The 20,723-nt window shown below is 44.0% G+C and overlaps 2 protein-coding genes across 5 annotated transcripts in view; one reads left to right on the forward strand and one right to left on the reverse strand.

Annotated features, from left to right (window-relative positions):
• NDUFAF1 (NADH:ubiquinone oxidoreductase complex assembly factor 1) overlaps positions 1-1,060 on the forward strand; it is a 437,923-nt gene extending 436,863 nt beyond the window's left edge. The window contains exon 5 of the mRNA XM_077465058.1: positions 856-1,060. Coding sequence (XP_077321184.1) covers positions 856-993 — 138 coding nt within the window. The 3' untranslated portion in view covers positions 994-1,060. The remainder of the gene's footprint in view (positions 1-855) is intronic.
• NUSAP1 (nucleolar and spindle associated protein 1) overlaps positions 1-20,723 on the reverse strand; it is a 440,771-nt gene that overhangs the window by 127,537 nt on the left and 292,511 nt on the right. For all 4 annotated transcript variants that reach the window (XM_077465050.1, XM_077465051.1, XM_077465049.1 and 1 more), the window contains one exon: positions 10,827-11,008. In XM_077465050.1, the coding sequence (XP_077321176.1) occupies positions 10,827-11,008 (182 nt within the window). The remainder of the gene's footprint in view (positions 1-10,826; positions 11,009-20,723) is intronic.

Consider the following 20,723-nt stretch of genomic DNA (forward strand, 5'->3'; position numbering starts at 1 on the left):
GAAGTGATCAGAACCCCCCTTCAATACCTGAGGGTCTGAGCTGGCTTGAACGGAGAGGAGAGTGGAGCTTCTGCTGTTTCCAGCATCAGAATGGTGAATGCTCAATACAGCCTCCAGTGGTGACACAGATATAACATGACAATACATGGAAGGAGTGATTCCTGAGAAAATCTCCCCTACCTTTCCTCACAGCAGGGTTTGTCAGAGATAAAAAAAAACAAAAAAACAAACAAAAAAATCTTCGCCCTTCACGGTAGACGCCGAGACCTTGAAAGGAAACCTTCAGCAACAGGGGTACACTCAAGAAGACCCTGCAAGTAAACTTTTATTGGCTTTACTACCAAAAAGTACTGAATCCCAGCTTTAAAAGCATTCGCAAGCAAAACCTTGTGTCTTCGGATCACGAGGCCCGGGTACCATTCATTTAGTCCATTACGGAGACATCAGAACGGATCCGGTCAGGATGGCTGCCTCTCAAAGGATTACTGCCCGTGGAGCTCAGTACAACACATCCTTACAGGTGCCCAACACCTTAGACACTGGTGAAAAAACTGAGGACTCCCAGTAATAGGAGGGGATATATGGGGGAAGTTCACGCCTTAAGGGGCATGCCAGTGTCCAGCACCAGATACGCCGATATAACCCACATACTTATTACTATGGCTCAGTGTCCCCTGATGTAAGAAAAGAAACCATCTATGGAAAGAGTGCAAGCAGAGTAAATAATTGAAATATCCCCTCCACATTATTTAAGATCCAAAGGTTGGCAAACCAATTTAATGTGCATTTTCTTTTTGAAAAAACAGATGGTATAGTAAACTCCAATGATGTTCTTTACATGTCTCCAATTTACAGATAATCAATCCGTCCAGCAACATGAAGGACAAGACATGCAGTTTCACAATCAAGATTCAGGATTGGAGGTGGAGGTATGGGATCATTCCCCCAGTAAAAGCAACATTAATCTTGAATCGATTGATATCACGGCATTAGAAGGAGATTAAGAAAATCAAGGAATCCCAAAATAGGAAAATAATAATCTTGTGTTCAGCACATGCAAGTGTTAATATGTATGTATGTGATTGAGTATATATATATATATATATATATATAGATATATATATATATATATATATATATATATATGTCATAAATATATTAGTAATTATTCCTTTCAGATCATGTCCTCGACAGTACCACAATTTCCCATTCCAAGATGGATATATTGAAGTGCTATGCTGAACTGGAGAAAATTAAACAAACAGCTGCTGCATTCCAGCATAAATTAAAAGAGTTCATTGATCTGTTGAACAAATTTTAGCTGTTCTAGGTCTTAACCCGTTATTGCACTTTGTTTTGTTTTTTTATAATGTTAACGAGGTGCATCAAAATTTGTTCAGTATTTTATGGTTTAAAAAGATTTCCTTTAGACCCCTTTCACACTGGGGTGGTGCAGGTGTCAGCGTTAAAGCAGCTCTATTTTTAGCACCGCTGTATGGTCGGCTGCTAGTGGGGCGGTTTTAACCACCGTTAGCGTCCGAAAAAGCATTAAAATCGCCCGCAAAGCACCACTGCAGCAGCTCCAAAGATGCTGCCAGCAGGACCTCCGAGCGTCCCGTCAGTACAAAAGCCCAAGGGCATTCACACTGGAGCATTGCGCCAGCAGGATGCCCAAAGAAATGCCGCTAGCAGCATACCAGCGGTGAAGTGGTGCGTTTACCGCTCCTCCACTGCTCTTGCCCATTCAAATTAATGGGACAGCGTGGCCATACCGGCTGCAATGCGCTGTTTCACTTTTAACCCTTTTTTCTAACACTAGCGTCAGGGTTAAACATAGCAACGCTACACCGCCAGCCCACCTCCTGTCCCAGTGTGAAAAGGGACTAAAGATAAAGCGTTGCTAAAAATAGCGAATTTCACCATCAACGCTCGGGGCAGCTCCGTGTGAAAGGACTGTTTTATTCATTGTTCATTTGCACGTTTGTGTCAATCTGCACTGATTAATGCACCAAAGGTTCAACAAAACCTACACCAGTGATGGCGAGCCTTGGCACATTTTATTTTTCATGATGCTTATATACGCTACAATATACATGAGTATAGTAGGAAATATAGTTCTTGAGCGTCTGTGGTGCCCAAGTACGCAATCATTGCACTACACCAAACAGGTAGGCTAGTTTCTAAGGTGCATAATGGTGTGCCTTCCACTATATTGCCATAATACAATCACTACCTCTACAAATCTACAATATTAGATTGTACCTTTACATCTAGTCATTACACACAAGATCATTCATCAAGTTTCCTATAATTCCTCTTTCCCTACTCACTATTCTATTTTATGCATATTATTGTCTTTGGATTTTCAAAAACAATATAATCTAAAGTCCTACCTGATAACATACAATTGTAAACTAGTAACAGTTCACAAACTGAGGCTATGTTTGACATTATATTGGTTTGGTAATTCTAAAGACAATAAGCAGCATAAAATCCAATAGTGTGTATGGGGCGTTATAATTAAAGTGGTTACTTTATGGTACATTTAAGTGGGTATTTTACTCTACCTCAAATTGGTCATTATGTTTGCTATGTAACAATACCTTTGAGTAAAATTGCACTATAGTTCTCACATGCATATTTTATTTTTATATGATGCAAAAAAAAATGGTTATATTGACCATTTCCTTGACATATGCCAATAAAAAAATGTAGGATTTAATTCCAAAACAATGGTCCTTGAATTTTGTTGGAGAGAGGGGGAGATGGAGACAAAGAATGCACTATTGATTTTTATTACACAAAATAAAAAATGTGTGTTGTAACCACTTTATAAATGTTTTAAAGAATTTGAATATTTATTACATCATACCGTAAAAACAGAAAAGGCATCTAATATGTATATATTCTCTCTTATTAACAATTTATAAAAGAATACAGAAAATACAACATGTGCTAACAACTCAATCACCTAAAGGTTTGTATAATCTTGGGACCATTGAGAACTGTGGCCTTGAACTGGTGAATATTGCCACTGTGCTGCCTGCTGGTTGGATGGCTGTGGTTGCGAATAATGCATGGGTTTGTAAGGTATTGGCTGTTGTTCCTCTGTCAACTTTGTCTTACTGGTCAGTTCTCCTTTGAGCCCCTTCGAAAACACTTGCAATATAAGCATTTCTGCCAACTCCTATTGATCTGCGATTCTCCTGTGCTTGCTGGCAGTCATGACTCCAAAACCATCAGATTCATCAGCCTTGCTCTGCAGTGCAGATGCAGCCTTGTTTAGGAATGAACAAGTAGAAGTCTCAAGATTACTTTTTTTTGCTCCTACTGAGGGTTGTACTACCAGGCCTGGACATTATAATCTCCTCATTGGTTTGTTGATCCTGCATTTGACAAAAATGTATTAATGGTACATCAATAGTATCGACGTTATATATTTTAGTCACATTGCCCTATTATGGTGGAGTTGTGTCTGTGCCAACTAAAAAAAAAAAAAAGATACCGCTGCATATACTGTAGTTGCTGACTTACTATAGGGATACTTACCTCTTAAAAGTAGCACGCATGTAATGGAACCCAATAAGCCTTTTGGTTTCCTTGTTCGCTACCGTACATGGACTCAGCTTCCAGGTGTCCACACACGAACAAGCGATAATTTCCCACCGCACAGCACAGACACCCCCAAAGAAGACCACACATGCAAACAAATTATCTGTCCCACAAAAGAGAGAAAACATATAAATTTTTTTTGTTTCCCTTTCTTTTGTGGGACAGATAATACACTACCCACATGTGCAGTCTCCCCTGGGAACGCCCGTGCACTGAGAAACCACCACCGGTCCACACATGAACATCCCAAAGCTGAGCGCATGTCCAACAGCTTGTGCTTTGTTTTCAGATAAGTAGCACATTATGTGCTAGTATGTTGTCCACACTAACACATTATGTTTATACTATTATTTTATCAAGGAAAACATAATATACATATGTAAAATTGGACATTATGCACTAACCTGTGATATGGGGATATCCTTAATATTGTCCTGATCCTCATCTTGTGACCGGGGCTCTAGTGATGCAGTGGATGTTCCTGGAAGGGTGCATAATGATGCTCTGGCATCCACCTGGTCTGTGAGAAAGTAGACTTTCGTAATGCCAGAGATGTGGAACATATATGTCGTCTGTTCCTGCACCAGACTTCTGGGATTCACGAACCTTGTTAAGTGCTTTTTTAACCTCTAGAGATCCGTGCTATAGCTGAATGATAGCTACAGCGCGGACCTGCTTTGCCGGCGTGCTCTGTGATCAGCGAGTCTATGAAACTCGCCTGATCACAGATCGGAGCTAAGGGTTGATCCCGACCCCTTACCACATGATCAGCCGTCAGCCAATAACAGCTCATCTAGTGATCACAACAGAGCCGTGAATCGGCTATTTTTCCTCCTCGCGCTGTCAGACGATCACCGGCGGCCGTGAGAGCGACTTCAGCCAGCTCACCAGTGCCCACCTGCCAGTGCCACCTAAATATGGAAAAAGTGCCACCCATCAGTGCCCACAGTGCCACCCATCAGTGCCCACAGTGCCATCAGTGCCACCTATCAGAGCCCTGGCAGTCCCACCTATCAGTGCCACCTATCAGAGCCCTGGCAGTCCCATCAGTGGTACCTATCTGTGCCCATCCGTGCCACCTATCCATGCCATCTTATCTGTGCCCATCAGTGCCCATCCGTGCCACCTATCCATGCCATCTTATCTGTGCCCACCAGTGCCCCCTACCCATGCCATCTTATCTGTGCCCACCAGTGCCCCCTATCCATGCCATCTTATCTGTGCCCATCAGTGCAGCCCACCAGTGCAGCCCATCAGTGCCCACCAGTGCAGCCCATCAGTGGCCACCAATGCAGCCTCAGCGCATTTCAATGAAGGCAAAAAATTACCTGTTTGCAAAATTTTATAACAAACTATTAAACATGATTTTTTATTTATTTTTTATTTTGCATCTTTTTTTGTTTGTTTAGCAAACAATAAAACTCGCAGCTGTAATTACATACCACCAAAAGAAAGCTCTATAAAAGATAAAAATTTCATTTGGGTACAGTGTTGTATGACCGCGCAATTGTCATTCAAAATGCATCAGCGCTGAAAGCTGAAAATTGGTCTGGGCAGGAGGGGGGTTTAAGTGCCCAGTAAGCAAGTGGTTAAAGACAGTCCTTATATTAGATATTTTATTTCTCACATAACCTATGGTTGGATTCGGGCACACCACTTTACAGAGTTCAAGAAGTTTGGTCAGGGCCTCATGCTCATCTCTATTACAATATTCTTTTGAAATAACTTTCCATAAACAGGGCAGCTGATTGTACATAATGAACTGGGGTAGAAAATCTGGTGAGGTAAACTTGTCTGGCATGGTTTCTGCAAAATAAATTGAATGAGATCAGACTAATATCATCCTTCATCAATCTAATTTAAAAATAATTATTATGGCATAAAATTTTACCTCAGTTCGGGGTAGCTTATCTTTGGTACCGGCGTTCTTTCCTGCCCAAACGCTCCTTCTACGGCCAGTCGACCATGCACTGCGCGCATGCAACAATCAGCCCGGCCATCTCTTATGACATCACTACTGTGCGATGTATCTTCGTAGGCTATGTGCACGAAATGTGTTTTTTTTAACAACCATAGAGTTTGATGGTAATAAAACATGGTTTTCCTTTTTTTTGGTTTAACCACTTGGTGACAGAGCCATAGCTGAAAGACGGCTACAGTGTGGTCAGGGTTTTTCTGGGTGGACTTCTAAAAAAAAATAATAATAAAAAAAAAAATAATTGTGTGTGCAAAAAAAGGACAAACATTTCATATTGGTACAGTGTTGCATGACTGGGTAATTGTCAAAGTGTGAGAGCACCGAAAGCTGCAAATTGGTCTGGTTAGGAAGGGGGGTTTAAGTGCCCAGTGGTCAAGTGGTTAATGCTTTTTGGTATATGTTGCTTAGTGGGTACCTAAACCACACTCCTGTCCAGAACGTGGTCATACAACAAACACTGTACCTAAATTATATTTTTCACATTACACAAAATTAGAGTTTTCTTTCGGTGGTATTTGATACTTATTTTATTTTAATACTAAAATACCATAATCCATGGAATTAAACAAACTTAGTTTTTTTCATAAATTTGGCAAACCAATCAATTTTCACCATCATTTATGTACATCAGTTATGCTGAACTGATGTGCACCATTTATGGGATCTGATAAGGTGGCACTGATGGACACCAATAGGTGGCACTGGTGGGCATTGATTGCTGGCATTTTCGTGGCACTGATGGACACCAATAGGTGGCACTGGTGGGCATTGATTGCTGGCATTTTCGTGGAACTGTGTGGGTACTGACAGGTGGCACTATAAACTATATAGCAGCTTAATACAATATTACATGAAAAAGAATACTGAAGGTGTCAATTTATTAAAATATTAACACTTGTACTATAAAAACGAAATAGCAAGCATACACTTGACAAAGATTATTATAATAGATATACTTTCAACATCACACAGGATTTTGGTTGAAGAAGATTTCACATGTCACTCTGCCATGACACTGCCCCCGACCAACAAAATTATTAAAATAATCCAGCCGGCATTGACGGGCATTTTGAGTTGGCAGCCTTGAATGTGGAAGAGGCAGTGGTGTTAATTGTTATCTTGCACTGGTTGGGTTGATGTTGATGCTCCTCTGTCAGTAGGATTTTCCATCGACATAGCTTTAATATAGCCCTGTGCATGTCTCCGCAAGTAATTGTGTAATACACAGCAACAAAGCACTAGAGTGTCGATTTTTGCTAATGACAGAGTAATTGTCGTCTGGAAAATGCAAAAATGGTTGGCCATTATACCAAATGCATTTTCGACAGCTCTCCATGCCCTTGATAAACGATAATTGAAGATCCTCTGGTCAGGGGTCATGTTCTTAACTGGAAAGGGCTTGAGGAGGTGGCGTTTAGACCTTCCAAAGTTCTGTTTGGGGGTGGAAGATTCAAGGATTCACTCTGAAGCAGTTGGTAGAACCTAGTGTGTTCTATCACACTACCATCTTAATTCTGTGGGCGTTTTTTCCAACGTCTACATATAAAAATTCTTAGTTGGCATTCACAATGGCTAGAAGCATAATGCTAAAAACAAAACAAAAAAAACAAACAAAAAAAACACCTTTATAATTAAAATAGAAAGAGCTGGAATTGGGGGGTGGTGCTATCCTGATGCGTTTACCATCTATTGCGCCACCAAAATTCGGGAAATTCCATTGCTTATGAAATTTTTGCACCACCTCCATCCAGCTGTATTGGTTGGAAACTGAGGAAAAGGAGAGATAAAAGTCAATAATTATGTTTCTCTATGCTAAAAATATATATATATATATATTTTTTTTTTTTTGAAGTAAAGGTTTACAAATGCTGCGTGCTTATTAGTTGAGCTGAAATTGTAAGGATATTTTTTTATTGTATGTCACTCTGACTTCAGGGGTAATTTGAGTGACATTTGTTTGGGTTCCTGACCAGATAGCCATTTCAATTGCACCCAAACATGACATGATGATGTGGAAAGATAGTTATTAAATGTTCCTCACACCCAAGGATGACAAACCCAGTACAGTTTTAACTTTTGGAAATTGGTGTAACACTACATTGTGGTTCTCGCAACAATTAGGATTGTGGCCTTGCTTTCAATTGTCGCCAATTTGGCATATGATTTGACATGTGTGATATATATATATATATATATATATATATATATATATATATATATATATATATATATATATATATATATATATATATATATATATATATATATATATATATATATATATACATACACACACACACACACACACATTTGATGTGATATTCTGAAAATACATATATAATAAAAGCCACTGTACCTTGATATATTGATCCTTGAGTGTCAGGACGAGAGCTTGGCAGGTTTCTATGATGATTTCGCCAAGTGCCTGTGGAGATATTCCCATGGTGAATTTCATGTCCTGCAGATTGCGTCCAGTTGACAAATAATGTAACATGGCTATGAGCCTTTGTTACACTTACAGCCTCTCGCATGACAGCGTCCTGCTTCTGTAAATGCAGTGTTACTAACGTTAAAAGTTCTTGGAAGCACTCATCATCCATTCTTAAGTAGTTTCTATAATCTTCTGGATTATTTTCCTTGAGATCCTTGAGCAATGACATGCAAGTATGTTTCTCAGTTGAGCAGCCACTCTTGTCCATGTCTTTCTACATGATTTTTTCTTCTGTTTAAGCACATTACGTATGGCCATTATTCCAATCATTGAAACTGCTAGATTTGATTTTTGCATGCAAAGAGCCATTGTGGCAGAATGACCATGCTATTCCGTAAGAACTAACGTACTACGGAAGCCCTGCTAGTCAGAAAGAATTTTGAGTCAGAACAACCGTGCGTGTACAATGACAACTCTCGGTCGTCTATGCTGTGGGTGTGGCTAGAGGGGTCACAGGTATACGCAAGCAGGGCAGTCAATTGATGTCTTAAGAGCTTTTTCGGGAGTATTTTTTACTATTCTGGTCCCAATGCGACCGGCAAGCAGGAAAAGTTGTACGATATGTCTGACGATATTTGGATCGTGTGTACGGGGCATTAGCCTGGGAGGGAAATCAGACACCTGTAGGACTTTACACTAGATACAGGCTAGTTTATGTAGCTTTAGCAAAGAGGTTTGCACCAGGAACCAGTCAATTAAGGGTTGCAGGATAGAATTTTATGTTTCTCGTACAGCTCAAAAGTGGGCTGTATCCCAAAGCACAAGAGGTCTTGATTAACTCTTGCACACTTATAGATAGAAAAGCAGTAAAAAGAGGAAATAATAGGTTGGAACTTATTGAGATGTTCATAAGGGTGCCCCCTTCCCCTCCACCCTATGGGTAACCTCTAAATGCACCATTGTGTAGCTACCTGCTAGATTCATAGCAGCTGGCCTAAGATTTGGATTATCTAATGTTCATTTTTTGACCAGGACTGGTTATTCCTGGAATCTCCAGGTTCCTACAAACCACTTCACAACCTTCCCACTAACTCTTTAAGAATGTTTAGTGGCAGGAACAGCCTGTAAGAGACTGTGTCTAACAGATCACACCTCTTCACTAGATTCACCCATATTGATGTACTATATTAGGGCTTATAGTGGTAGGCTGGTAAGCTAGTTTTGCAATAACCACTGCATCCGATTCACAAGGAAGCTGTGTACATTGGTCTAGCTGAAGCTTCTGAGCTATTTGTTCCCAGACACAAGGGAAAGGATAGTAGCACCCTGGATTGAGGGAGCTCTATGAACACCCTAAAACCAACTGGCTGTTATTAGGGATTCTGCTGCTAAGCTCCCAAGGCAAAGGGAAGTACTCATTGTCTCTACTCCTCTTTCTCCAGGGCTCGCTTTTTCAACCTCAGGTCACATTGAAGGAGGAGAATAGCGGCCAAATCACCAAGTTGTTGTCCCATCTGAAGAGCTGCAAAGATAGGCTGTGCGACTCACACTGCACCAGCATACACACACCTATCCTGGGACCCAACTTTTTCAAAGAGAATGGGGAAAAGCCAGGGCCAAACAAGCCAGGGGTGGCTAGCTGACAGCTTTTAATGGGGATTCTGTAAACCAGGAGATAAAGCATACATGTAATTTACTCTGTCTTTCCCTTAACTGCGGGCTTGTACTGGGGGGGGCAAGGCGATTGGTGAAGTCCAGCCTGTTCTAGCTGGCCTAGGAATTCAGACCCCTAGAGGCCTGGATCTCACCCCCTTCCCCTCCTCCCTTTCCAAGGGGGGTTTGAACTCACCGGGCCCCGACCTGGATCTGCCCACAGTTGTAGTCACCTTCCCTTCCTCCTGTTCCATGAGGAGTTTGGCTGGGTCCTGGGCTGCTGGTACTGCTTGTGGGTCTAGTACAGTGAGCCGACCCTGTCCACTGCCTTGCTCTGTATCTCCACTCCGCTCATGTGACCATGTACCAGAGTGAGACTTGGAGTGTAGTACTTCTTGCTAGATGATTCCCAGCAATGAAGAGAGGCTGGCAGCGGTGTTTCATGCACGTACAACGATGGCGCGCACTCCCTGCGGCCAGAGCGCTGGTGCAAACTTGGGGCGACCTGTGAGGACAATCCTACCGATTAGTTCAGCCCTCCCAGGCTTTTCTAAAACCTGTCTCAACAGGGGACCATCAGACCCTCCCGAGTCATTCGGTCTTTAAACAAAAACATGCTGCTGTGTTCGGGAGAAATGCAATCAATACTGGGGATCAAGGGGAAAGGTGGGAACTTATAACAAGCTGTCAAGTGATTGTGTTTCCTGTAGGGAGGAGCCCTCATCTCAGGTGTGTCGTCCTGGAAAAATTCTTCTGCCTTTACAACTCCTTTAAGTCCTCTGACTACCCACTACCTTGCTTTCGTTGATAACTGAATTTGTGTGTGCAAGCTCTCAAGTCTGCCAAGAAAAAGGGAAGGAGGGCTCCCTAACCATCATTCCAAGCCAAGTTTTCACTAAACTAGAAAGATAGGCATCTGATTAAAAAGAGTGATGCCACTGAGGATGGGGAGAGTTGTGCATTTGTGAGCTCCACTTGATAGCTGTTTTGAGCCAGGAATAATTTTGGAGCATATGGCCAAGAGAATTACATTTTTCTGTTATGCAGCATAGGCATGAAAAGACCCCTTGCATTCACAGCTGACAGCTAAATACTGCATGTACTGTTATTAGGTTGATAAGAAAATGACCACATAAAGGTTGCTTTACTTACCTAACATTCATTTTAGTCACCGAGAGAGAAAATGGTTTTAATGCAGATTTATTAGCCAGGATGCTTTTGCCGGTAGTGCTGAAACGTGCTGACTGCCTCCGACAGGTTGGTGTGTGTGCAGGAGAGCTGAAACCCTTCAGTGGAGCAGGGCTTAAGATGAAATATTTGCTCTGTAACAGTTTCTAAATAGATGGAAAATATTTTAGTAAAATTGAAGTGGAAAACAACATTACATTACAGGTACGCTGTTATAAAAATCCTATTTTCTAAACTGTACATCACAAGACACAGGGTCATAGTAGTTACTATGTGGGATGCCCCAGAGCAATGTCAACAGGAGGGAGATGCAAAATGAGGGCATCAAGAGACCAGAGGGTTTATACTGCTGCTTGCAGCACACTGCACCCAAAGACAATATCCTCATGACCTTTTACATCTACTTGATAGAATGGTAAATTTATGGACAAAAGACCAAGTTGCGGCCTTGCAGATTTGAGACATGGAGGCTTGGTGATGCACTGCCCAGGAAGCACTAATAGCCCTGGTGGAGTTTGCTTTAATTTGAAAAAGCGGCATTTTCCTTTTTAAACCATAATATTGAATAATTACTTGTCAAATCCATGTAGAAATAATAGATTGTCCTCTTTTAGGACCTTCAAGGCAACACAAACATCTGTTTTCCAAATCTGAGCAGTAACCTTCAAGTAGACTTTGATAGCTCTCACATCAGGAGAATGTAGCGATTTAACTTCCCTGGAACAGGGTTCTGGGAAAAACTAAAGCAGAACAATATCCTGGTTTAGATGAGAACCTGATACTACTAGAAAATTAGGATGAGGACACAATACAAGCTTATCGTTGTGAACAATTAAATATGGCTCCTCTAGAAGAAAGAACAGTCAACTTTGATAGACTTCTTGCATTAGATATGGCTACCAGAAAAACTAGTTTCCGTGTCAGGAGGACCCAGGGAATATGTTGTATCGGCTCAAAAGGCTGTTTCTCTAATGCAGACAGAACTAAAGTCCCAAGGGTTCAGGGGTGGCCTAACCAGAGGATTAAGCAGTGTTACCCCCTAAAAGCTACAAACCAAAGAATGCGAAGCAAGGGGTTGTTGAAATAATACAAGGCCAAAATCTGGCCTTTGATAGTACTCAAGCCCAGCAACATTTCTAACCCCATCTGTAGAAAGTCAAGGACTACCTATACTTCCTGGGGTGCCAACCCTTGGATTCACACCAGGACACATGCTTTCCAGACTCTGAAATATATGATTCTGGAGGCCACCTTCCTTGCAATAACCAAGGTATCTACCACTGAACCTGAAAGCCCACGCTTCTTTAGAATGTGGGTCTCAACAGCAAAACCGTTAAATTTAGCATTTGTAGGGTAAGATGGAATACCGGACCTTGCAAGAGCAGGTCTGGATGTAGTGGTAGGGTTCATGGGACTCCTACCACCATCTTTACGATCTCTGCATACCAAGATCTACTGGGCCACAAGAAACGACTTTCCTTCCTGCTTGATCCTGCAAAGAAGTCGTGAAAGCAGCAGAACAGGAGGGAATGCATATATCAGTGTAGACTGATTTCATAGAAACACCAAGGCATCTGATCTGCATGTCAGCGGATCCTTTGTATTTGACCCAAACTTGTCGACGTTTTTGTTGAACCTGGACACAAACATATCTACATCGGGAATTCCCCATTTTTGACATTGTCAGAAAGACGTCAGGGTGAAAAGACCATTCTTCCGGGAACAATTGTTGGCAACTCAAGTAGTCCGCCTGCCAATTCTCTATCCCTGGAAGAGAAAATTGAGTACTGTCCGTGATACTTTTTTTATTTGCACTAACATACAATTTTTCAGGACAAGCTTTCGCTGTCACAATTGCACTAATACGGCTACAATCACATTAAGTACTATCCCTGGAATGAAGACTACCAATAGGCAGGGTATATTGTTTTCTGCCCAAGTTAGGATATGATTCACCCCTCTGGGCCGCACAACTTCTCATGACCCCTTGATGCAATGGCATTGTTGGATTGGATCCTGAAAGGACAATTCCGGAGCCTGAATGTTCAGGCCCCCAAAGCCAGGCGTGCTGCCCGAATCTCTAGAATATTGATGGGCAAAGTAATTTCTGATTTGGACCATTTCCTTTGGACAGTCGCTTCTTCCAGGACGGCTCCCCAACCCAAAAGGCTGGCATCAGTTACCACCTTCCAGGTAACTGGTAGGAAGGATTTTCCCTTCTGCAGATTCTTGGCTGTTAACCACCAACTGAGGCTCTGGTGCACATTTGGAGACAAACGCATTGGGAAGTCTAGAGCTTGAACCTGCTTGTTCCAAGCCGATAGGAAATTATTTTGCAGTAGTCTTGAATGAAATTGAGCATAAGGAATGGCCTCGAATTAAGCCACCATTTTCCCCAGGAATCCCATGCAAAGTCAAATAGAAGGATTCTTCTTTGCTTTGATCACCTGAATCAGTTCCCTTATGGCACAAAAAAAAAAATTCCCAAAGTTGCTGGATTAAGGAACAACCGGAAGTGACGCATAGAGACGTTTGTAACACAGCGCATTGCTTGATCTGCCTCTCGTTTTCAGCTTTGTTGTAAGTAGCCATTTTTTAAACATAAACAAACATATTTGAGACATATTACGCTATGGGATCTTCCTGTTTATTCCCCTCTCTCATTTGTCGTGGATGAACGGGCGAAATAACCAACTGGGAGCCATTATTGCAATACAGCACTCTTAAGGACATCATCCCTGGTTACCACACTCAGGAGGACTCATTAGAAATATGAGTGGCATTGCTTACACATTTAAAGGTAAGCGCTCTGAGTGGAGCACATGAAGAGTACACAGTGGATGTCACCTGAAGAGTTTGTCTGTCACATTGCTGCACACCAGCACTTTTTGCACTAATTTACTGTTTATGGATGGACTTTTATGGGTATCACTACTCAATATAAATAGGACTGTATTGGTACACCTACACACTTAAAGGCGAACACAAAGGATCATTTGATACTCAGAACTTTATGATAATCTTGCACCATTTTGCACTATTTAGTGTTCATTCAATTATTATTTAATGTTTAGAATCCGATGATGATTTGCAGGATTTTGCACTATATTAACTGTTTGTTTTAATTATTTGCACAGCAGCAGCCATTTTATTCACTTTATTAATTTATGGTAATGTATTGTGCATTTTTTGAAAATAATTTGCGTAGTTTGCAAAGCAGCTAAATAATTGCATGTACAGCAAATACTTTATTTGTGTAGTTCGCACAGTAGCAGTTTTGCACAGCAGCTAAATAATTGCATGCACAGCAGCAATTTGCATTAGGATTCACCAATAGTATTGATATAATTGATTTATTGCACTTTATCTATTTAGTAGAATACATATCAAACAAGGGTTTTCCATCTTTGTAGTAATATTTGTTATATAGTTTGCGCTGATCACCTTTTTTATTTATTGTTGTTCAAGTGCATGGTATACACTTTAGGTCTAGCAGCAATCTAACCGACATACCACATTCAGATATTTTTCCCTTTGATAGCGTGAGGGAACCCCACTTTTCTATATCCCTTATGGCACTTATTTTTGCCTGGAACAAGAACACCCTCTTCTGAAAAATATTTTTATTTCGAGTTTCATAACAGACAACACTTATAACAACAGTGCTTACAGTATACAAGAGTCATCGATTGACATAGAAGTATGCATTGCAACACAGCATTTCAACATTCTACAATTATAAGGGTATTTCACTGGTAGCCCCAACTCTACCGGCATATTATATTCGATCCCCTGTTTGAGCTCACAAGAGAACAGAACATCCCCCAAAACTCTGGGGGGGAGGGGGGGGGAGAGAGAACAGAGCCCTGTCAGCAGCCCAGCTCCCCTCCACCATCTAGGTTGTTTCTGGGTCAGCCAACCAAGAGTGCCAGACCTTATATTTCTTTGGACAGCCCCAGTGTAGGTAAGTATCTTTGTATAGGGGAAGACTGTTGTTCACCAGGCGTTTCCATTGCACCATGGAAAGGGGTTCTGCCTTTTTCCAGTGCATAGCAATATTCTTGCGAGCATAGAAAAGCAATAGACTAATCATTGTGCATTTAGCAGTGGACTGCACTGTGGGCTCAATGAGTCCCGCATGCAAACCTCCATAGCCAAAGGCACAGGAGTCATGGTGACCTTTCCAATTAGATCCAGCACTAACTCCCAGTACTGCTGGACCCTTGGACACTGCCAGAACATGTGCGAAAAGTCCCCAGGTGAGGCACCACACCGCCAACATCTCGGAGAGTGAGAGGGGTTCATCCTATGGAGTCTGTACGGGGTGTAGTAGGCCCGGTGCAATTTTAAATTGCACTAGGCGGCCTCGAATAGAGACCAAGGAGTTAAAAGGAAGATCCCATACATCATCCCAATCATCAGTGTCTAGTGTGGGGATATTGGTCTGCCATCTGGTCCAAAGTTTATCAAGAGTCGGCAGCGACACATTAATGAGAAGTGAGTATAAGATGGAAGTAGGTTTTTTGTCGCAGTCGACCCTGAGTGTGCGTTCCAGTTTTGATTGTGTCATATTTCAGGAGGAATGCGGGAATTGCGCTGCAAACGCGTGGACCAATTGAAGGTATCTGAATAGGTAGTGGCCAGGCATGTTATAAAGAGAGGTCAGGCTGGCAAAGGGGAGTAGAGAGCCCTGTGCCACAACATGCGACATAAGATTAATCCCGTGCCTAGTCCATGCGTATGGGTCAGAGATCTTGTAGAGGTGAAGTAAGCAAGGGTTCAGCCACAGTGGGGCATTTGGGGATATATCAGTGCGCTTGAGCTCCTCCAGGGCCAGCCCTGCCCGCCATGCTCGCAGAGCAGCGAGCATGGACGGCATCAAGGGATTTGGGGCCTGAGGGCCTCGATAAATGAGAAGCTGGAGGGCCTCCAGCGAACCCACAACAGTAGCCTCCAGCACAGTGGAGGAGTTTGTTGGGTCTGGTTGCAGCCACCAGGCCACTGTAACCAACTGCGCGGAGAGGTAGTATTTGTAGTAATCTGGAAAAGCCATACCTCCCTGTGCCCGTGGTCTCATCAAAGTTGTCAGGCGGTATCTGGGTGGTGAGGGGCCCCAAATAAAGGAGGAAAAAATCTGGTTCCGTTTTTTGAATAACGACTTGGGCAGCCACTGTGGGGAGTGACGAAAAAGGTAAGTAAATCTGGGGATGATCTTCATTTTAAGGAGATTTACACGCTCCCAAAGTGACAGTGGCAGGTTGCCCCATGATTTGAGCTTAGACTGGACATCTTAAAGATTTAGTGTGAGGTAATCTGATGCAGAGTTTGATACCTGAACCCCCAAATACTTGAAGGATACAACCCAGACAAGGGGGTTGTCCGAGAGCAATGTGGCCCTTGCCTTCTGATACATCCAACACCCCCTCAGCGCAGGACCAGCATCATTCAGGAAGAGCAGCATGTCTGCGTACAGGGCCACCCTCTCCTCCAGCAGCCCAATACGCAATCCTGTTATGTGGGGAAAAACACGCAGGGCCTCCGCCACAGGTTCGATTGCAAGGGCAAACAAGGCCGGAGAAAGGGCAGCCCTGCCTGGTCCCCCTAAAGAGCCTGAAAGGGGCGGACAGGGCCCCCCCCCCCCAGTCGCACCGACGAAGTAGGGCTTCTATAAATCACCTGGAGCCAATTGATAAACAGTAAAGGGAAGCCCATTTTGCGTAGTGTTTCCCACAAAAAAGGCCATTCAACCGTATCAAAGGCCTTTTCTACATCCAAGGAGGCCACCACCCGGGTTCCCACATTTAAATGTTGGGCATGAATGTTAGTAAAAAGCCTCCTGAGGTTAATATCTGTAGATCTATGGGGCATAAAACCTGTCTGATCAGAGTCTATTATCGCGGGAAGCATGGGATAAAGTCTACGGGCCAGGAGCTTGGTCAATATTTTAAAGTCGGAATTTAATAAGGCTAAGGGCCTATAGGAAGCACAAGAGGTGGGGTCCTTAGGGGCCTTATGAATCAATGTTAGGTATGCATGATACATTGAGGCGGGCAATTCGCCAGCAGTCAAACAGGTGGTATAGAGCTGAGCTAGGAGGGGCTCCAGGAGATCTTCGTGGGTTTTGTACAAGGCCATCGGAAGCCCATCAGGCCCCGGAGCTTTACCTGGGGGAAAAGTTCTAATGGCCCCCAGGGCTGTATAAGGCTGGACCAGAGTTTCCCTCTCCGAGTCGGACAACCAACCGAGTGCCAACTGGTCCAATAGGGTGTGGAGTGACTCGGGTCGAAAGTCAGTGGGGAGGCCTGATGAGTACAACTTTTCATAAAAGGCGCTGAATGTCTGTAGTATACCCGAGGGGAAAGTCACAGTTCCTCCATCCGGAGTCCGTAGGCCAGACACTAGAGTGAGGGGCTGGTCATGCTGAGCCATCATTGCCAGCAGACGGCCATTCCTATCGCCCTGTTCAAAGACCCGCTGTTTCCCCTTACACATGTCAAGTCCTGTAATTTCTGTCAGGTGTAACTGTCTCTCTGAGCTGCCACCAGTAAGTCAAAATTAGCAGGGTTTGGGTCCGTAGTGTATGTGTCATTGCAATTATCAATGGCTTGTTGCAGTGAGAGAGTCATTATCATCTGTTTTTTTTATGTCAGCAATACAGGAAATGTATTGTCCCCTGGTATATGCCTTGAAAGCATCCCAAACATTTGCAGGGGAGGAGGACCGCACATTCTTTTCCCAATATTCAGCTAGCTGGTCTGGCAGTTTGTCGGAAAGGTCAGGATGAGAGATCCATTGTGTACCCAACCGCCAAAGTGCCGTGTTACGGGAGGCCGGGGAGCGGAGCACCATCGACAGTGGGCTATGATCAGACAGTCCACTGGGGAGATAGGACGCCTCCAACACATTCGCTAACAGTGCGGGGTTGGAGAAAGCCAAATCTATCCTGGATGCCGTCTTGTAAGAAGCTGAAGAACAGGAGTAAGCCCTTTTTTCAGGGTGTCTCCACCAGACCATCCACCTGAGCCCACACTGAGAGTTCCATAAACTGCTTCTTTGCCGGAGTAGGCCTGTACAGGTCCGGAGACAGGGTGGCATTAAAGTCTCCCATCACCAGTATCCGCCCAGGACAAAAGGGTGAGATCTTGTCTACAACATCATACAGTAATGCGGGTGAAAACGGAGGGGGAATGTAGAGATTGATAATAATGTACCTTTGAGACCATAGAGTAAACACTAGTATCACAAACTTCCCCCAGGGGGTCCGTACGGACCTCTTCAATAACATAAGGGAAATTCCTATGAATAAGGATCGATACCCCCTGGCATAGGTGGAGTAGGTGGCATGCAATCCCCGTTGTATCCAGGGTTTCTTAAGAGTTAGGACCTTGCTGCCCAAAAGGCGAGTTTCCTGTAGGAGAATAAGCTGGGGGGAGAGAGTTTTTAAATATTGAAAGAGCAGAGCTCTCTTAAATTTAGAGTTAAGGCCTCTAACATTCCAGGAGAGGATGGTGAACGAATCCGAGACCTGGTTAGCCATACGGCAGAAAGGGAAAGGGGGAGCAGGAGTATTGAAGGGGGCATTCCCAGGAGTACCCTGTAAGCAGCAAGATCACTATTGCATTGCAAGTAATACTGTCAGCACTGAGACATAATACAAAACAAACAGACATAAACAAGTGCATAAAAAACTATGGAGACCCAAACAGGTTCCAAACTTCCCAGGCACAGAGTGACTTTCCTACTATGTCCCATCGCTCCCCCTAAAGAAAAACGTGGAGGGGGGGGGGTCCGGGAATAGTTTGTCCCCAAACACAAAAGTTAAACCAAATAGGTGTAAGCGCCCGACTGGGGCCCTACAACGTCAGTGTTCGCCCCTCGCACCACTGGTCAAAGTCATATGGCCAGAGAGCAAGACAAGGGTAGGTGGGCATTGGCCACTGACCAGAAATGGGGAAAAAATAAAAATAAAAAAATTAGAAAAACACCAAAGTGAACAGGGAAGGGGAAAGTAAGGAAAAAACCAAAACAAAAAAAAACCAAGGGGGTGAGGGGCGGCAATCAGGCCGCGGTGGTAGTGCTTGCTTGTAGTAGTGTGTGTCTCGTAGCCTGCTAAGTGGGCCCGCTCCTGCAAAAGTGCCCAACAGACCATCTATGGTTGCACAGGTGGAAAAAGATGACACGGGGGGGGGGGGGGGGGGGGGTAAGTGCCAGAACAGTCACTTATTTTGCGGCAGCATTCAGTGATCAGTTGGTTCCCCAGTGGCCAGGCAGGATAAGAGGTGGGAGTCAGCAGGCACAGCAGACACCTGGCAAAGGATCCAGTGGGCATAAATCAAAGTAAGGAGCAAGGTGCCTAGTGTAAAAGTGCAGGGGATATCCGTAGTCGGGTGTGGCTCATCTACGACCATCCAGCCAGGACATGGCTGCTTCCGGGTCCATAAAAAAGTGTGCACGATCATCAGCAATCACCCGGAGTTTGCTGGGATACAGCAGGCTGAATTTGAGGCCCTCATCTCGCAGGCGCTTCCTGACCTCAGTAAAGGAGTGGCAACGATGTTGCACCTCTGGGAAGTAGTCTGGAAAAAGCATTATCTTGGCTCCATTGAAAAGTATATCCCGCCTTTCTCTAGCTGACATCAAAACCCTGTCCCGGTCCCTGTAGTTTAGCAGCCAAAGCAGAAAAGGCCGTGGCGGGGCCCCCGGGACTGGGGGAGTTGGAGGGAGTCTAAGTGCTCTTTCAACTACAAATGTGGGAGGCATGTCAGGTAGTTCCAGGAGCGTTTTTAGGAAGGCCTCAGTAAACTCAGCAGGCCGCACGCCCTCCGCTTTCTCGGGGAGGCCTATGACAAGGATATTGTTCCTTCTGAGCCTATTTTCTGTATCTATGGACTTCTCCTGCAAGGCTTTAACCTGTAACTGTAATGCACGGAGGTTTCAGGAGTCAGATCTGGTGGTGTCCTCTAGCTGTGATATGCGGCCTTCAACCTCTGAACCGGGCTCTTAATTTGTCCATGTCATGCCTGATCAGGCTTACATCGGCCACTAGGTGATCAATCTTCACCATCACCGAATCCCTGTCCTCCTTGATCGCTGCCAGGAGCTCGGCATGGGAATCAGCCTGGGATGAAGGAGGATCAGCGTTGCCCTGGGAGACCGACATCGTGGCAGCAGGGGGCCTCGTGGGGAAGATGGCCGCCGCGGACCGGGCCTCACCTGCTGTGGACAAACGGAGCCTTCCCGGGGACTACAGAGAGGGCCGCGGGGTACCGGAGGTTTTCTTCCGCCCCAGGGTGTCGGGGGGGGGGGGGGGGTAGGCTGTGCAATGAAATAAACGGCGCTGGAAGTATGCAGGATGAACGCTGGAGCGGAGCTCAATGGTCACACGTCTTCTCCCTTTCACATTCCGGCCACGCCCCCGAACACCCTCTTCTGAGCTGTATGATCAGACCCAAGTACTCCAATCTTCTTGGTGGTTTTAAGAAAGCTTTTTCTAGGTTTAGAATCCAACCTAGTATTCCAGGTAGCCGACTGTGGTAACCAAACCATAGTCTAAGCGGGCTTCCGACTGGTCTATCAAGTGCAGATTGTCTAAGTAAGCTAGGATCGTTATAACTTGAGCCCTTAATCTGAATAGAGGAGGAGCCAGGACCTTTGTAAACACTCGAGGTGCAGTAGTTAGACCGAAAAGCAGAGCTACAAATTGAAAATTAAGATTTTCTATGTCGCAGCATAGATATTTTTGGTGAGGGGGAAAACAGGATTTTTTTTGTACCCACCGTAAAATCCCTCTCTCTGTAATTCACCGACCAACACAGTTCCTCTCTGTACAAAGTGGGTTTGTTAGCCTGCCACTAAGAGAAA

The sequence above is a fragment of the Lithobates pipiens genome, unplaced genomic scaffold (genome assembly GCF_037356315.1).
Source record: "Lithobates pipiens isolate NorthernLeopardFrog02 unplaced genomic scaffold, aLitPip1_a1.2 Scaffold_30, whole genome shotgun sequence".
NCBI classification, from domain to species: domain Eukaryota; kingdom Metazoa; phylum Chordata; class Amphibia; order Anura; family Ranidae; genus Lithobates; species Lithobates pipiens.